The 15,562-nt window shown below is 41.9% G+C and overlaps 1 protein-coding gene across 1 annotated transcript in view; it reads left to right on the forward strand.

Moving 5' to 3' along the window:
- The first annotated feature begins 589 nt into the window (after positions 1 to 589).
- LOC121551654 (protein Wnt-6-like) overlaps positions 590 to 15,562 on the forward strand; it is a 31,501-nt gene continuing 16,528 nt past the window's right edge. Inside the window, exons 1-2 of the mRNA XM_041864364.1 lie at positions 590 to 1,164; positions 5,594 to 5,814. Coding sequence (XP_041720298.1) covers positions 1,085 to 1,164; positions 5,594 to 5,814 — 301 coding nt within the window. The 5' untranslated portion in view covers positions 590 to 1,084. The remainder of the gene's footprint in view (positions 1,165 to 5,593; positions 5,815 to 15,562) is intronic.

Here is a 15,562-nt window from a genome sequence, read left to right on the forward strand (position 1 = left end):
TGAATGGATGAGCAGAAACACATTATTTGTTATCAGTCTGTCAAGAAATAGTTTAGCATGTTATTGCCTTTCCACAGCTGTTGTAGTTGCAATGAAAGTTGTGTTTACTGGTCTATTAGCCTACTTTATTTCAGAAAAACAAGTTATGGCCTACATTGTTTCCCCAGAAGTATGCATGTTTACGTTATCAACAAATATTGGCAAATATGGCAGAGGTAGGCCTATTTGCAACACCTGAGATGAGCTCATCCATTCCCGTGAGCTCTTATTTCTTTACTGTAAACACGCAAGGGAAATGTTTCTCTCTCTCTCCCATTTCACAAAATACCCTTGTGCACACAGGCTCTTCGAACTAATTATCCAGTTTTTCTGAGCGACAGTAAGGATTTCACTTGGCCCGAAGCTACGTCATACCGGGTGGGAGATGAGCGCATTTCTTATCCAAGGAAAATACGTTCCCACTTGAATACTGGAGCGGAAAAGTGCACGAGCGCGCAGACACCTGGGTAAACTTGTGCGCTTTGACGCCTACCTGTGAATCGAAAATTAACGACCATTTCGATTCCGAGCAACGCACAAATCCAACCGATATTACCAAGGCCAATACAATTGATTACTTTTGCGCTATAACGTCAGCATTAATTGTCCACACGGAATCTGCTGGGTCATTGGGTTTACTTTTCTGCCCAAAGTCTGGCTGCATCCCATCACCCCCGGGCTGTAGTATCCTTGCTGCCAGATTAAAATCGCTGTGCTATTGGAATTTGTGTGTTTTAGTTAGGACGTGCTTGTCACTTCTTCCTCTGGCATTTGAGTTTTGAATCTGTCTGCCAGAGAGAGGACTATGAAGAGGTTAACACATTTCACCACGGATGTCTCTTCCCTCTTGACCGAGTAATCGAACGTTAGTGATGCATCCAAAGAGGAGTTCAATTGACTTTTTGCGCGTTTCGTGGAGGTTCTGAATACTGCAGATCACCAACTCTGCAGGACGTCCCAAGAAAACAACAACACATTAATGTAATTGGCGATTGGCGGCTCTAACTTTTTAACATAACTTTTTTTTTGGTAGGATAATCTCATCATGACGATTCCATTATCTCGGACTCAACTTGCCCTGTTTTTCATTCTCCTATGTCCGGTCAATATTATTGGGTTATGGTGGTAAGTCATGCTACATACAATTAACATGTGCTCCCAGTTTAGTTGCAAATGGAAATGAGGTTTCTCAGAATAAGGTGAAACCACATTGTTATCTGATGTTCTGTAGGCTAGGTTATGCACGCGTGTCCATGTTCTTGATGTTGTGTCCATGTTCTGCAGATTGCACTAAAATACATACAATTCTGGATCCGACTCTATTGATATAACCACTATTCAAATAGCCTTGTATTGACAAGTGTAATAACATGGTAACACGTTTGATGACCTTGACCGCATTGTGAAGCTTTGTCTACAATTACGTTCTAATTTAAGGTTCTGGTTTTCTTAACCTCTCACCATACTGCAACCTTACTCAAATAAATTGTAATGATTGACTAAACAATCTCTGTCAATCTCTCAACATTTCTTAATTCACCACAAAATATTTTTTCAATACAGCATTTTTATTGTTGATATCAAACACATCTATAAAATTTGGTTATGTAAATAAAAAAATAATATAAAAAAGAAAGACCCTAAGGTTATGCCTTGGCTAGCCAGAAATATTAAGCTGCAGCTTGTGGAGGTCTGCCATTGTCTGTAGAAAAAAAAAAGAGAAATTAGTGGTGTCAGAGTTGGAATTTTAGGTGGACCTTGAGGCAGTGCCTATATGTCATCATAAAACAATTCTTTGTTCAGCACTCTGAGATGTATGAGACTTCAAAAGACTGAGCCAGATTTTTTTCTAAAGTATAATAAATGAATTTGAGACATGCACATCTGAAGGGGGATGTTTAGATAAATCAAACCGTTTCAAGTTTGCCTCTCATCCAATCTCGATAGAGGTCAGCTATTAGTACTGCTGAACTGTGAACATCTCTCCTCTAAGACAACATTTGAGCACTCAGGTGAGCATACCTGGAGGTCCTGCAGTTTGACAGGACAAAGATGCTTTCTGTTGAGAGCTGGGCATGCCATCACCCTCCTGTCTCTCTACCCCTTGTCTTTTAAAGCAAATGATTGTCAGCTTGACCAGACAGACAGGATGTCATTTGTGGGGGAGATGAAACGTCCAGAGATAAACCCCTTCTTTCAGAGCTTCTTTGATTAGGCTCTAATCATTTGGACAGAGAGCAGTGAGACCTGAAAGTGTGGAATGTCTTTGCAAGTTTCAGGACAAGTAACCTCCTGGTCCTCCTGGGTAAGTCTGGGTCATAGTCTGGCAGGCAGCCAGGAGCGTGGCCCACAGGTGTGCATATAGCGTGTGCCATTCCCACTCACCCGGCTTGGAATGGGTCATGGGCCAATCTACAGCTCTGCATCACCTGCAGAGAAGCACTTCATTATACCAGATCTTTATCGTTCTCACTCCCATTTCAAAGCAGTGTATCTTTCTGGACAATAGCATGATTTCCAATCCAGGCCATAGAGATGGGATCAGATAAATATTCAATGACAGGGCTTGGCCAGGGCTATTATGTACAGTGTTTAACCACAGACCATGTGGCCTCTGCCGATTTTCAGACGTTGGGATTTTTCAGTGCATGCGTAGGCCTCATGCTGTCCTCACTTATTGCAAGACAAACATGTGACAGACAGCAGCGGTGCATCGGTGTCATGCAGGACCCCGGTTCCAGTCACTTGATTTAGTGTTGAGTTCTAGCGATGATTGGGCCATGGCTCTGAGCCACGGACCACAGAGCTGAACCCAAACCACTCTCTAGCTAGCGATCCAGCCTTGTCGTGACTGACTTCATATCCAGCATACTTAGAGGATTAAGGAGGATGAAATTCACTCGTTTGCAAAGTAAAAAAAGGCCACATATCTACGGCCATGCAATTAATAATGTAACTTGAGGTACACATACAGCTAGAAGAACGGCTTATCTCCAAAGGATAATGTCGGCCTGCATTGAGACTGATTATTTGGATACTTGTCATTTTATCAGTGTTTCCCGCTCTATTTTGGTCTCTGGTTATCTCCATGATATTTAATGCGAGGCGCCGTTTAGAGGGCTCTTGATTGCATAGATGGCGATACATCCTCGTTTCTGTTATGATTGGACTCTGTTTCAACGTTATCATGTCCAGGAGCTTTACTGTGACTGATAAAGCAAAGGAATACAGACACATTGCATGAACAGGGAAGACTGATTGCTCGATTTTTTAGTTCCTTTTATGTGTGCTTATAAAGATCCCTATCCTTTATATTCAACACTGATAGCATCATGTTCCTCTTTGGGTCCTGTTCAGGTTAGTGCTGGTTTGGATTAACACTGGAACACAGTATGGTGGTCAAGACAGACAAATGTCTTCATCTACATATTGCAGGAGCCATACTCAGACCGCATGCTTGGTCAATGCCAGTGTTTCCGGGCCAGCCCCGCGGTCGCTAGGGGGCCCCCGATCCATAAAAAAAATTATATATAATATTTTACAAAAATTGAGGAACTCAGTCGGTGTCTCAACTTACTGTTGAGAGTTGGAATAGTAGACTACACAAGGTGCAATTTCGAAATTTGGTTACGCATCAGCAGTCTTTCTCTTGTTATGTCAGTCACTGACAATCACTTAATTAGCCCATGTCAGCAACATTTTAGTAGATTGGTAAGTTAGTCTAGCCAGCTATCAAAACTTGACCCATGGCAAAATGAGCAGAATTACATGAAATTTGTTATAAAATTGCTAAATTTTCTCCGCCCCATGGCAAAATGTGTAGAATTGCAGCAAATGTGCTATAAACTGCAACATGTTCTCTACACCCCATGGCAAAATATATAGAATTGCAGAAAATTAACTCTAAAACTAAAAAAATTTCTCTCTGCCGTCGAGAGGGGAGCCACAATAATGTTTTGCCCGTGAGGTGGGGGGGACCCCACAACAAAATTTTGCCTAGGGCCCCCAAAAAGCTAGGGCCGGCCCTGTCATTGTTCAAGCTGCGTCAGCTGCTCATGTGATATTCAAGCGTTTCTTTTGAATTGGGCTAGGAGGGTTTGCCTTTGACTTTAACAATGACACAGGACTTGGAGAAGAAACTCTGTCAAACATGGGTTGCTATTTTTACGAGTCACCTACTGCAGTAAATCCTGGTCCCTTTTTGTTGTGAGCAGCTCACTGAGCCAATTTCAAAGCTGTGATCCTAGCACACAGATCCACACAGGTTTGAAGGCCAAGACACATCAGATAATCAGGGGTTGTAAAGACCCGGGGTGTCTGCTAAGTACTGCATCTGCAGATCTTAATTACATAGGGGTGTGGTTTCATTGGAGTCAGATCTGTGTAGGAATACTAGAGCGTGCTTGAGATGTGTTCCCCTGTAATCCGTTTCTATGGAGACGTTGTCAATACATTGAAGGATGTGTGGATCCCAGAAGTCATTGACGCTGGACTGTCGGAGTCAAGTTCTCACACTTCAGCGAAGATAACTCACATTGTGGGCATTAAGTTGCTTTTCACTCCCCACTTTTAGGACAATGTGAATTATTAGGCTTTTAAGAATTTCTATATGCTTAATCTGTGCAGCCATTATGCTATTTCTCAGTCTTTCAAGGACAAGTGTACAGTATGTTGGCAGTTACGTTTGTAGTTTTCCATGACGCTATAACAAAAAAAGGTACATCTAATTGTACAAATAATTGGTATTTTGATTGAATCACAGATCTACAGTGACATTTCAGACATTGATATATAAATGGTTTTGACTTTAATAAAGTAATTGACTTACCGGAGATGGGATGCATTACATTTTAAGAGCAACTATCCTGTGTCTCATGCTTCTTATCAGACCACCATTCTAGGGTTTGGAAAGAGCGCTTGTTTGACTTCTTAAAACAAACTCACGAGGCAGATTAATGTTATTAGTTAGAAAGATTAGCTGTGACAGGGGTGAGTGAAAAGCAATGAGGTATTCTCACTCACTTCTACTCCCACATAATGATAAAAATGGACTTGAGCTTTACAGATCACATCAGCTGAACTGGAGTCAGATGCAGAGTTATTGAATAGAGGAAACAGGGGGATAGGGCTGTTCTCACATTATGTCATAGCAACTGTAATGGGAAGTACTGGCAAGAGTTCACAGTGTTGGACCTGAGGCCCGTACTCCCATTAGGAATTGAAATTAACAATTTACCTAAGTGTAAACATACATCTGTCAACGCGATGTAAGAAACCCAGCAGTTAAGATGCAACTTTCTCTCTCTTTTCTATGTTCCCTGACGATCAGCACAGCTTTACTATTTCTCTCCACACCTGAAATTTATTTTTTGTACAACTATTTGATGTCAAGTAATCAAACTACCTGACTGAAGAACACGTACATTTAACATTAGTGCTACTTCTGGGTAAGATACTTCTCTGGAATGTAACAAGACCTCATAATAATGGTATGCCACTGTAGTATGATACAGGAGTTGTAGTCACTGTCTATGTGTTGTGTGCTTCCCTGTAGGGCAGTGGGGAGCCCTCTGGTTATGGATCCCAACAGTATCTGCAGGAAGACCAAGCGACTAGCGGGAAAGCAGGCTGAGCTGTGTCAGACCCAGCCAGAGATCGTCCACGAGGTCGCCAAGGGTGCCAAGCTGGGTGTACGGGAGTGCCAGTACCAGTTTCGCTTTCGCCGCTGGAATTGCACCAGTCAGAACAAGTACTTTGGCAAAATACTCCAACAAGGTGAGTGCAGACTTGTCGTTATGGAAATAAATAGGAACCTTTAATAATTACCCCCTAGTTTTTCCAATACCTCCACACACATGCTGCCTGACATGGATAATGATCATCTAAGTGCCTTTCTCATGGTTCAAAAGTCTATCACTTAGGACGTGACCCCTTGACCCTTTGAGTGCACAGCCAATGGCATCACTTCAATTTCAGGTCTGATCCCAAGTACAGTGGAGAACAAGGCCATCTGTTGTGTGTTAACAAGACATATTTACACTTGACTGCTCTTTTGCATTAAATTGCACACTCAAAATTATCTCCTAAATTGCTTCAAAATAACCATTGATCTCTAACATCATCGGTGCTCTTTGAAGTCAGAAATAAAACTAATGTAGGGTCCTGCTACTATGCAATTATTGTCCTGCTTTTTGTACGATGTCTCGTCCTTTTTCACTTTCCTGTTCGTGGTTCATAGAGACCATTCTGTGTGTACCAACAAGGAAGTGTTTTGTCAACAAGCCACCGTTTAGATCCAATACAGTGTATCCTTTATCGGCTTTATCTTCTTAACTATTTAGCTAATACATGGCCTTTAGAGGACGTCTTTCATATTCAAAACAATTAGAGTACTGACGTACCGCTGGCACTGACAAAATTCCTGTTCTTCATCGTCAGTAATCTGACACAAGAAATGCCCATTATAAATTTCACTTAAAGATTTTCCGTCTCAAAGAACCGCTGCCTAGTTCTTAAGACTATATTCGGAGTTAAACATATCTCATGCCGTAGTCGAGCCATATAAGTAATTCCAGACGAAGCCTGTAATCTCCTGTGGTAAAGCTAAGTATTCTGCAGGTGCTTTAACATAATTTTGGTCACTCAATGAGGAAGATCTGGGTATTAAGATGATACCTCCTGTGCTACATTACATACGTCATCTTCCTGTAAACTGTGGTTTGTATCGTTCCTGTTTTGTTGCTGAGAGCCAGCAGAGGGCAGAGTGCCTGTTGTGTGGTATGTCTCCTCTGGTGAAATGTTGATCCAAACGTTGTCAGAGATACAACTAGAACATTGATTTGACCTGGTTATATGTGACCACTCTTATTGGACTGATCAGTTCACATACAGACTGATCTGAATAGCATCTTTGTAGCTTTAGTTGAGTGTGAATTGAGTGAAGAGATTTTACTGTCAGGATTAGGCTACAACATTAGCTACTCCTTTCACTGAGAACTGGAGAACTCTGTGAAACTGCTAGGCAAAATGGTAATTAATCATAAATTCCTCCATGTCTATAGGTAAGGCTTAAGTGCTCCTCTGTTTTGAAGCATTCAGCACAATTACCAAGATTTACCGCTAATGACCATTTGTCAGTGCAGGGAGATCTGCAAAGACAGGTTCACTTTCTCACATGAACCCGGTGGGCTGGGGCTGCTGCACAAAGTAGCTTACATTTTTCACCCTTTGCAAAAATAACTTGAGGCTATTTTTCTTATATATTTTAACTTATAAACCAGAGCTGTTGTTGTGTTGGCTTCCCGAGGCCAGAGGTTAGACGTGCTCAGAGACAATATGTGGTTGTGATTAGATATAATAATCTGAATATAATTTCTACTGCCACCTCAGGAATGCAGCTCAATATTCCTTTGTCAAAATGTTCCTGCTTCTGTCTGCTTCTCTGTCAGTCATCATTTGGGAGCTTTGCATCGTCTGGCTGGGTGGAGATGTTTTCTCCAGACTCCTGGAGAGAAAACAACCACCACACATTCTAGGTCCTTCAGTAGTCCTTCCTTATGAATGTGACAGACTTAGTCTGCGTCCAAAATGGCATCCTATTCCCTATATAGTGCACTACTTTTGGGAATAAGGTGTAATTTAGGATGCATACTTATTATTTTTTATTATTTATTATATACAGTACCAGTCAAAAGTTTGGACACACCTACTCATTCCAGGGTTTTTCTTTATTTGTACTATTTTCTACATTGTAGAATAATAGTGAAGACATCAAAACTATGAAATAACACATATGGAATCATGTAGTAACCAAAAAAGTGTAAAGCAAATCAAAATATATTTTATATTTGAGATTCTTCTAATAGCCACCCTTTGCCTTGATGACAGCTTTGCACACTCTTGGCATTCTCTCAACCAATGCATTTCAATTAACAGTAAAAGTTAATTTGTGGAATTTCTTTCCTTCTTAATGTGTTTGAGCCAATCAGTTGTGTTGTGACAAGGTAGGGGTGATATACAGAAGATAGCCCTATTTGGTAAAAGACCAAGTCCATATTATGGCAAGAACTTCTCAAATAAGCAAAAAGAAATGACAGTCCATCATTACTTTAATACATGAAGGTCAGTCAATCCGGAAAATGTCAAGAACTTTGAAAGTTTGTTCTAGTGCAGTCACGAAAACCATCAAGCGCTATGATGAAACTGGCTCTCATGTGGACCGCCACAGGAAAGGAAGACCCAGAGTTACCTCTGCTGCAGAGGATAAGTTCATTAGAGTTAACTGCACCTCAGATTGCAGTCCAAATAAATGCTTCACAGAGTTCAAGTAACAGACACATCTCAACATCAACTGTTCAGAGGAGACTGCGTGAATCAGGCCTTCATGGTTGAATTGCTGCAAAGAAACCACTACTAAAGGACACCAATAAGAAGAAGAGACTTGCTTGGGCCAAGAAACGCGAGCAATGGACATTAGACCGGTGGAAATCTGTCCTTTGGTCTGATGAGTCCGAATTTGAGATTTTAGGTTCCAACCACCGTGTCTTTGTGAGACGCAGAGTAGGTGAACGGATGATCTCTGCATGTGTGGTTCTCACCGTGAAGCATGGAGGAGGAGGTGTGGGGGTGCTTTGCTGGTGACACTGTTGGTTATTTATTTAGAATACAAGGCACACTTAACCAGCATGGCTACCACAGCATTCTGCAGCGATACGCCATCCCATCTGGTTTGCGCTTAGTGGGACTATTATTTGTTTTTCAACAGGACAATGACCCAAAACACACCTCCAGGCTGTGTAAGGGCCATTTGACCAAGGGTGATGGAGGGCTACATTAGATGACCTGTTCTCCACAATCACCCGACCTCAACCCAATTGAGATGGTTTGGGATGAGTTGGACCGCACAGTGAAGGAAAAGCAGCCAACAAGTGCTCAGCATATGTGGGAGCTCCTTCAAGACTGTTGGAAAAGCATTCCTCATGAAGCTGGTTGAGGGAATGCCAAGAGTATGCAAAGCTGTCATCAAGGCAAAGGGTGGCTACTTTGAAGAATATTTGTTTAACACTTTTATGGTTACTACATGATTCCATATGTGTTATTTCATAGTGTTGATGTCTTCACTATTATTCTACAATGTAAAAAAAACTTTTGACTGGTATTGTATATAAAGTTGGTGAAACATTATGCAAACATTATTAATGTGACCAGTGTTCTATGACTCTATGTATATACTGTATGGCAGCAGTCTCTAAGGTGCAGGGTAGAGTACCGGGTGGTAGCCGGCTAGAACAGTGACTAAGGTTCAGGTCAGGGTACTGGGTGGAGGCCAGCTAGTGGTGCCCCCGGTGATGCGTTGGGCTGACCGCACCACCTTCGGGAGAGCCCTGTTGTTGCGGACAGTACAATTGCCGTACCAGGCGGTGATACTGCCCGACACGATGCTCTGTCATCTATCCACGGTTTTTGGTTTGAATAACTTCTAATTGTCACAGTGGGAACAACATCCTCTATGCACTTCCTGATTAACCCAGTCACCGAGTCAATGTATACATCGATACTATTCTCAGAGGAACCCGGAACATTTCCCAGTCCACTTGCAAAACAATTTTGAGGCATAGATCTTCGATTGGTCAGACCAAAGTTGCGCAGTCCTTACCAGGGGAGCTTCCTGTTTAAGTTTCTGCCTATAGGTGCCTATTTACCTAATCCATCGCTGCATACCACTTCCAGGATACAGCTGTGGCCTCCCCTCCCTCCATGCTGACTGAAGAATATGAAAAAGGATAGCTTTCAATCATCAAACATACTACATGTAAAGGCCTGTAAAAGGTATTATGCCAATTGCATACAGTTCAATGGCCATAATAAATAAGTATGGGACAGAGGGCAACCTTGTTTTACGCCTCTTGACAAATGATTGTTGTACATGTTGAAAAGTTTAAAATATCCAGGCACTTATAAACCGATTCTAGACGTACTGTATCGAAGGCTTTCTCAAAATCTGCTATTAAGGTTATACCTAGCTTCCCTTAATTCTCATAGTTCTCAATTATTTGTAGTAGTCCATTTAAGAATCCCTTCTGATCGTGATGAATAATGTCCAGTAGGACCTTTTTAATTCTATGAGCAATACATTTTGCCAATACTTTTTGCATTGCATCACGATCAGAAGGGATTCTTAAATGGACTACTACAAATAATTGAGAACTATGAGAATTAAGGGAAGCTAGGTAAAACCTTAATAGCAGATTTTGAGAAAGCCTTCGAGAGAGATCAGTACCTATTTTTGTGTGTCCGACAGTTTGCCATTTATATACAAGTAATTAAAACATGATAGTAAAGGATATTTCAGTAGTTCATCAAATGTTTGATATATCTCTGTTGGAATGCCATCGAGGCCAGGGGTTTTCCCTGTCTGAAAGGAATCCATTGCCAACCATAGTTTGTCCTGTGTAATTAGGTATTTTTTTGTGTCGCAGATAGTTTAAAGCCCCATTCAGACTTTATAATTTTATTTTTTAAATCATCACCGTATGTCTAAAAAAATGAAAAATGAAAATAACTCAAATACCGTATATATTTTGATAATTTATTTCCCTGAGCCACTTTTGGCCCTTGAAATGCTCAGTGTGATCATGTGGGTGTTAAGAAACAAATGTGAATATATTTACAAACACAGCCCTAGTTGGCTGATAATAATAATCATTAATAATAATTTATTACATTTCTATAGAGCTTTTCATAGAATCTCAAAGCGCTTCAAGAGCAAAAAACAAACAAGCAATATATCAGGACAGGTCAACCAATAGAGGCCAAGTCTTTGAAAGCTGCATCCTCCAAAGATGGAGAGGGTCAGTTTATGGCTTGAGCGGAGAGAGCTGGTCAGAGGATGGTAGATGATAGGGGATGTAGCTCAGTTGGTAGAGCATGGCATTTGCAACGCCAGGGTTGTGGGTTCGATAAAATAATGTATGTGCTAACTGTAAGTCGCTCTGGATAAGAGCGTCTGCTAAATGACTAAAATGTAAATGTAAATGTAATAGTGATGGAGTCTGTTGATGATCTTGTAGAGGACAATCTGGGAACCAGCCTGACTCTTATAGCCACTGGACTTCTCCTCTTCCACTCTGTGTAGCACCCACTTGGGTGATGCTTTAGCAGCTCTGGGCGCCAGAAAGCTCACCACACAAAATGTAGAATAGTAGCCAGTCGTCCTCACTACGAGCCCTCTGCCTCAGCACTGCTGTATTCATCTATCTCCCATTCCTTTCACGCTTCAGGTCGACTCCTCAAATGATGTTCTCAGAAGATCAGGAATTGTCAGCCAGGTGAAAAAAAAAGCTGGTACTATGTACAGATGCATTTTTTTCAAACAACAACATTAGCCAGCTAGCTTGCTAGCCTAAGACAAAAATGGTTAACCTGTCAGTCAATCTGCAAATCCGTGGCTCAAAAACACCAGATATATGCAATAAAACCTAAATGTTATCAAAAACAAAAGAGCTGATTTAAAATCAACAATTACAAACACCTAAAAATAACTAAATATGTACACATTTACAGGAGCTCTGTGCTTAGGCTGCTACTAGGGCGCCATGGCAACTGTCTAGAGCCCACCCCCTTACCCAGATGAACAGTCATTGGTTTGTTATAATCATATCACATTGTGACATCATGATGTGGGCCAAAAGTTCCATCCCACCTGAAATTTCAGGCTTAAAAAAAAAGCTCTTACACAAAAAAGGCATTATCATAGTTTTGACAATGTCAGAGTGTTGTTTTGACCTCATAGTGTAGAAATATCATTACAAAAACAAGAAAATCACGTTTTTAACTGCACTGCCCCTTTAACATAATTTTTTGGAGAAGGATATCACAAAACCCATTGTCAAGTGAGGTTGGAGGAACTTGACAAGAGAACATGTTTAAAATATTTTACTTCCTTATTCAAAATCTACTTTGGTGTGATAAGGATTTCTCCATTGTTTGTAACTATTTTCTGTAGGTCTATTGACGTACTTAAATCTGTGGTGTAGTCCCCTACCATTATAATAGAGTTATTTGTATCTTGGAGACTAAGTCAATTATTATAAATATTTTCAAAGAAGTTTGGATCACCATTATTCGGTCTTTATAGATTTATAAACCATATCTCAAATCAAACCAAAGTTTATTTGTCGCGTACACAGATTAGCTGATGTTAGAGCTGGTGAAGCTAAATGCTTTTGTTTCTAGCTCCAGGAGTGCAGTAAATGTCTAACAGTATAAACTAATACACAAATAATCCCAAGAAAAAAAAGAAACAAAAAAAAGAAGAAGAAACAAGAGGTTAAGAAATATCAGAACGAGCAATGTCAAAGTCCGGGATATAAATACATGGTGTGTATAGACAGTATAGACAATATATAAGTAGGAAAATGGTATGTACAGCTGTAGTTATATAGGATGAGATATGTCGAGAATACAGTATGTACATATAAAGTGAGTAATCAATTAGTTAAATTTTTCAGAGATCAGAATAATGCTGCAGGAATGCTAATCTTATCTGTTCCTAAACACAGAAATAATTTCAGAACAATAAACATTATGTAAACATTCTTAAAGTTTGTTCAATGAATATGTACAGTGCCTTCAGAAAGTATTCACACTAGATCAGGGGTCTAGAGAGCTACTTTTTTTTTAAATGTAAATGCCGCGAGCCACAAATTTTTTTCTAGCTTTCAAATAGGCACATTCTTCTCTTCTCCTCTCCCCTGCAACTCTTCCCGGTCCTTAGTGTACAAGACAAAGTAGTGCACTATGTTTTCTGTCAATATACCTGGTAAAATAATGGTTAATAAACAGCGCTAAGGGGGCTATACATTTTCCCCCAAATTATGTTTTCTCAGTTGTATTTTTCCTGGTTTTAGATTTTGAATTTTAGATTAATCTCAAAATTATATAATTATAAGTTCTGAGTCCATGTCAATGGTTAAATCGCATCAGATTTTTTTATTGTAATTCCGCTTTAATTGCACATCTGGCCCTTTAATTGTGCATCTAGCAAGTGAGGAATATGCCATCTAATGTGCCGGTCTAGCGATTGTTCTGTAGCCTACTGCTGCTGCTCATTTCATGGGAAAGTTAGCAAATAACAAATTGTCATGTGAATTTCTATCTCTAATTCAACCTAAGCTTGAATCATTACCAGAGGTTGTAAGGCTCTGGTTTTAATCATCAATGATTCAAGGTCCACAACCCACAAGTATTATCTGTATATTTATTCATGGAGAGTTCTGGCGCCAAAAACACATACATACTGTTTTTATACCTCTTGACAAACAAAGGCACTATGCTCCTCCCATCTTTAGGTGGCTTTCTTAAACAGTTTCCGCCTTCCCCTTTACCCTTGAATGTTTAGTACATTTACATTTACATTTTAGTCATTTAGCAGACGCTCTTATCCAGAGCGACTTACAGGAGCAATTAGGGTTAAGTGCCTTGCTCAAGGGCACATTAACGTCATTTAGCAGACGCTCTTAGCCAGAGCGACTCACAAATTGGTGCGTTCACCCTATAGCCAGTGGGATAACCACTTTACAATTTGGGGGGGTTAGAAGGAACACTTTATCCTATCCCAGGTATTCCTTAAAGAGGTGGGGTTTCAAATGTCTCCGGAAGGTGGTGAGTGACTCCGCTGTCCTGGCGTCGTGAGGGAGCTTGTTCCACCATTGGGGTGCCAGAGCAGCGAACAGTTTTGACTGGGCTGAGCGGGAGCTATGCTTCCGCAGAGGAAGGGAGCCAGCAGGCCAGAGGTGGATGAACGCAATGCCCTCGTTTGGGTGTAGGGACTGATCAGAGCCTGAAGGTACAGAGGTGCCGTTCCCCTCACTGCTCCATAGGCAAGCACCATGGTCTTGTAGCGGATGCGAGCTTCAACTGGAAGCCAGTGGAGTGTGCGGAGGAGGGGGGTGACGTGAGAGAACTTGGGAAGGTTGAACACCAGACGGGCTGCGGCATTCTGGATGAGTTGTAGGGGTTTAATGGCACAGGCAGGGAGGCCAGCCAACAGCGAGTTGCAGTAGTCCAGACGGGAGATGACAAGTGCCTGGATTAGGACCTGTGCCGCTTCCTGTGTAAGGCAGGGTCGTACTCTCCGAATGTTGTAGAGCATGAACCTGCAGGAGCGGGTCACCGCCTTGATGTTGGCGGAGAACGACAGGGTGTTGTCCAGGGTCACGCCTAGGCTCTTCGCACTTTTGGAGGAGGACACAGCGGAGTTGTCAACCGTGATGGCGAGATCATGGAACGGGCAGTCCTTCCCCGGGAGGAAGAGCAGCTCCGTCTTGCCAGGGTTCAGCTTGAGGTGGTGATCCGTCATCCATACTGATATGTCTGCCAGACATGCAGAGATGCGATTCGCCACCTGGTTATCAGAAGGGGGAAAGGAGAAGATTAGTTGTGTATCGTCAGCGTAGCAATGATAGGAAAGGCCATGTGAGGATATGACAGAGCCAAGTGACTTGGTGTATAGGGAGAAAAGGAGAGGGCCTAGAACTGAGCCCTGGGGGACACCAGTGGTGAGAGCACGTGGTGCGGAGACAGCTTCTCGCCACGCCACTTGGTAGGAGCGACCGGTCAGGTAGGGACGCAATCCAGGAGTGAGCCGCGCCGGAGATGCCCAGCTCGGAGAGGGTGGAGAGGAGGATCTGATGGTTCACAGTATCAAAGGCAGCAGACAGGTCTAGAAGGACAAGAGCAGAGGAGAGAGAGTTAGCTTTAGCAGTGCGGAGAGTCTCCGTGACACAGAGAAGAGCAGTCTCAGTTGAATGACCAGTCCTGAAACCTGATTGGTTTGGATCAAGAAGGTCATTCTGAGAGAGATAGCAAGAGAGTTGGCTAAAGACGGCACGCTCAATAGTTTTGGAAAGAAAAGAAAGAAGGGATACTGGTCTGTAATTGTTGACATCAGTGGGGTCGAGTGTTGGTTTTTGAGAAGGGGGAGCAACTCTCGCTCTCTTGAAGACGGAAGGGACATGGCCAGCGGTCAAGGATGAGTTGATCAGCGAGGTGAGGTAGGGGAGAAGGTCACCGGAGATGGTCTGGAGAAGGGAGGAGGGGATGGGGTCAAGCGGGCAGGTTGTTGGGCGGCCTGCAGTCACAAGTCGCAGGATTTTATCTGGAGAAAGAGGGGAGAAAGAAGTCAAAGCATAGGGTAGGGCAGTGTGAGCAGGACCAGCAGTGTCATTAGACTTAACAAACGAGGATCGGATGTCGTCAACCTTCTTTTCAAAGTGGTTGACGAAGTCATCCACAGAGAGAGGAGGGGGGGGAGGATTCAGGAGGGAGGAAAATGTGGCAAAGAGCCCCCTCTGTTAGTGGGTTGACACTACATGATAATTCTAACATTTATACTGTATTTGGGGTGAAATCCTTTAGTCATTATTCTTAAAATCCAAATTAATCTAACACAAATAATAGATACAAAATATATACTTACTCATAATATATACTGAACAAAAACTTTTGACTTTTTCCACATTTT

Source organism: Coregonus clupeaformis, chromosome 4, assembly GCF_020615455.1.
Source record: "Coregonus clupeaformis isolate EN_2021a chromosome 4, ASM2061545v1, whole genome shotgun sequence".
Classification (NCBI taxonomy): domain Eukaryota; kingdom Metazoa; phylum Chordata; class Actinopteri; order Salmoniformes; family Salmonidae; genus Coregonus; species Coregonus clupeaformis.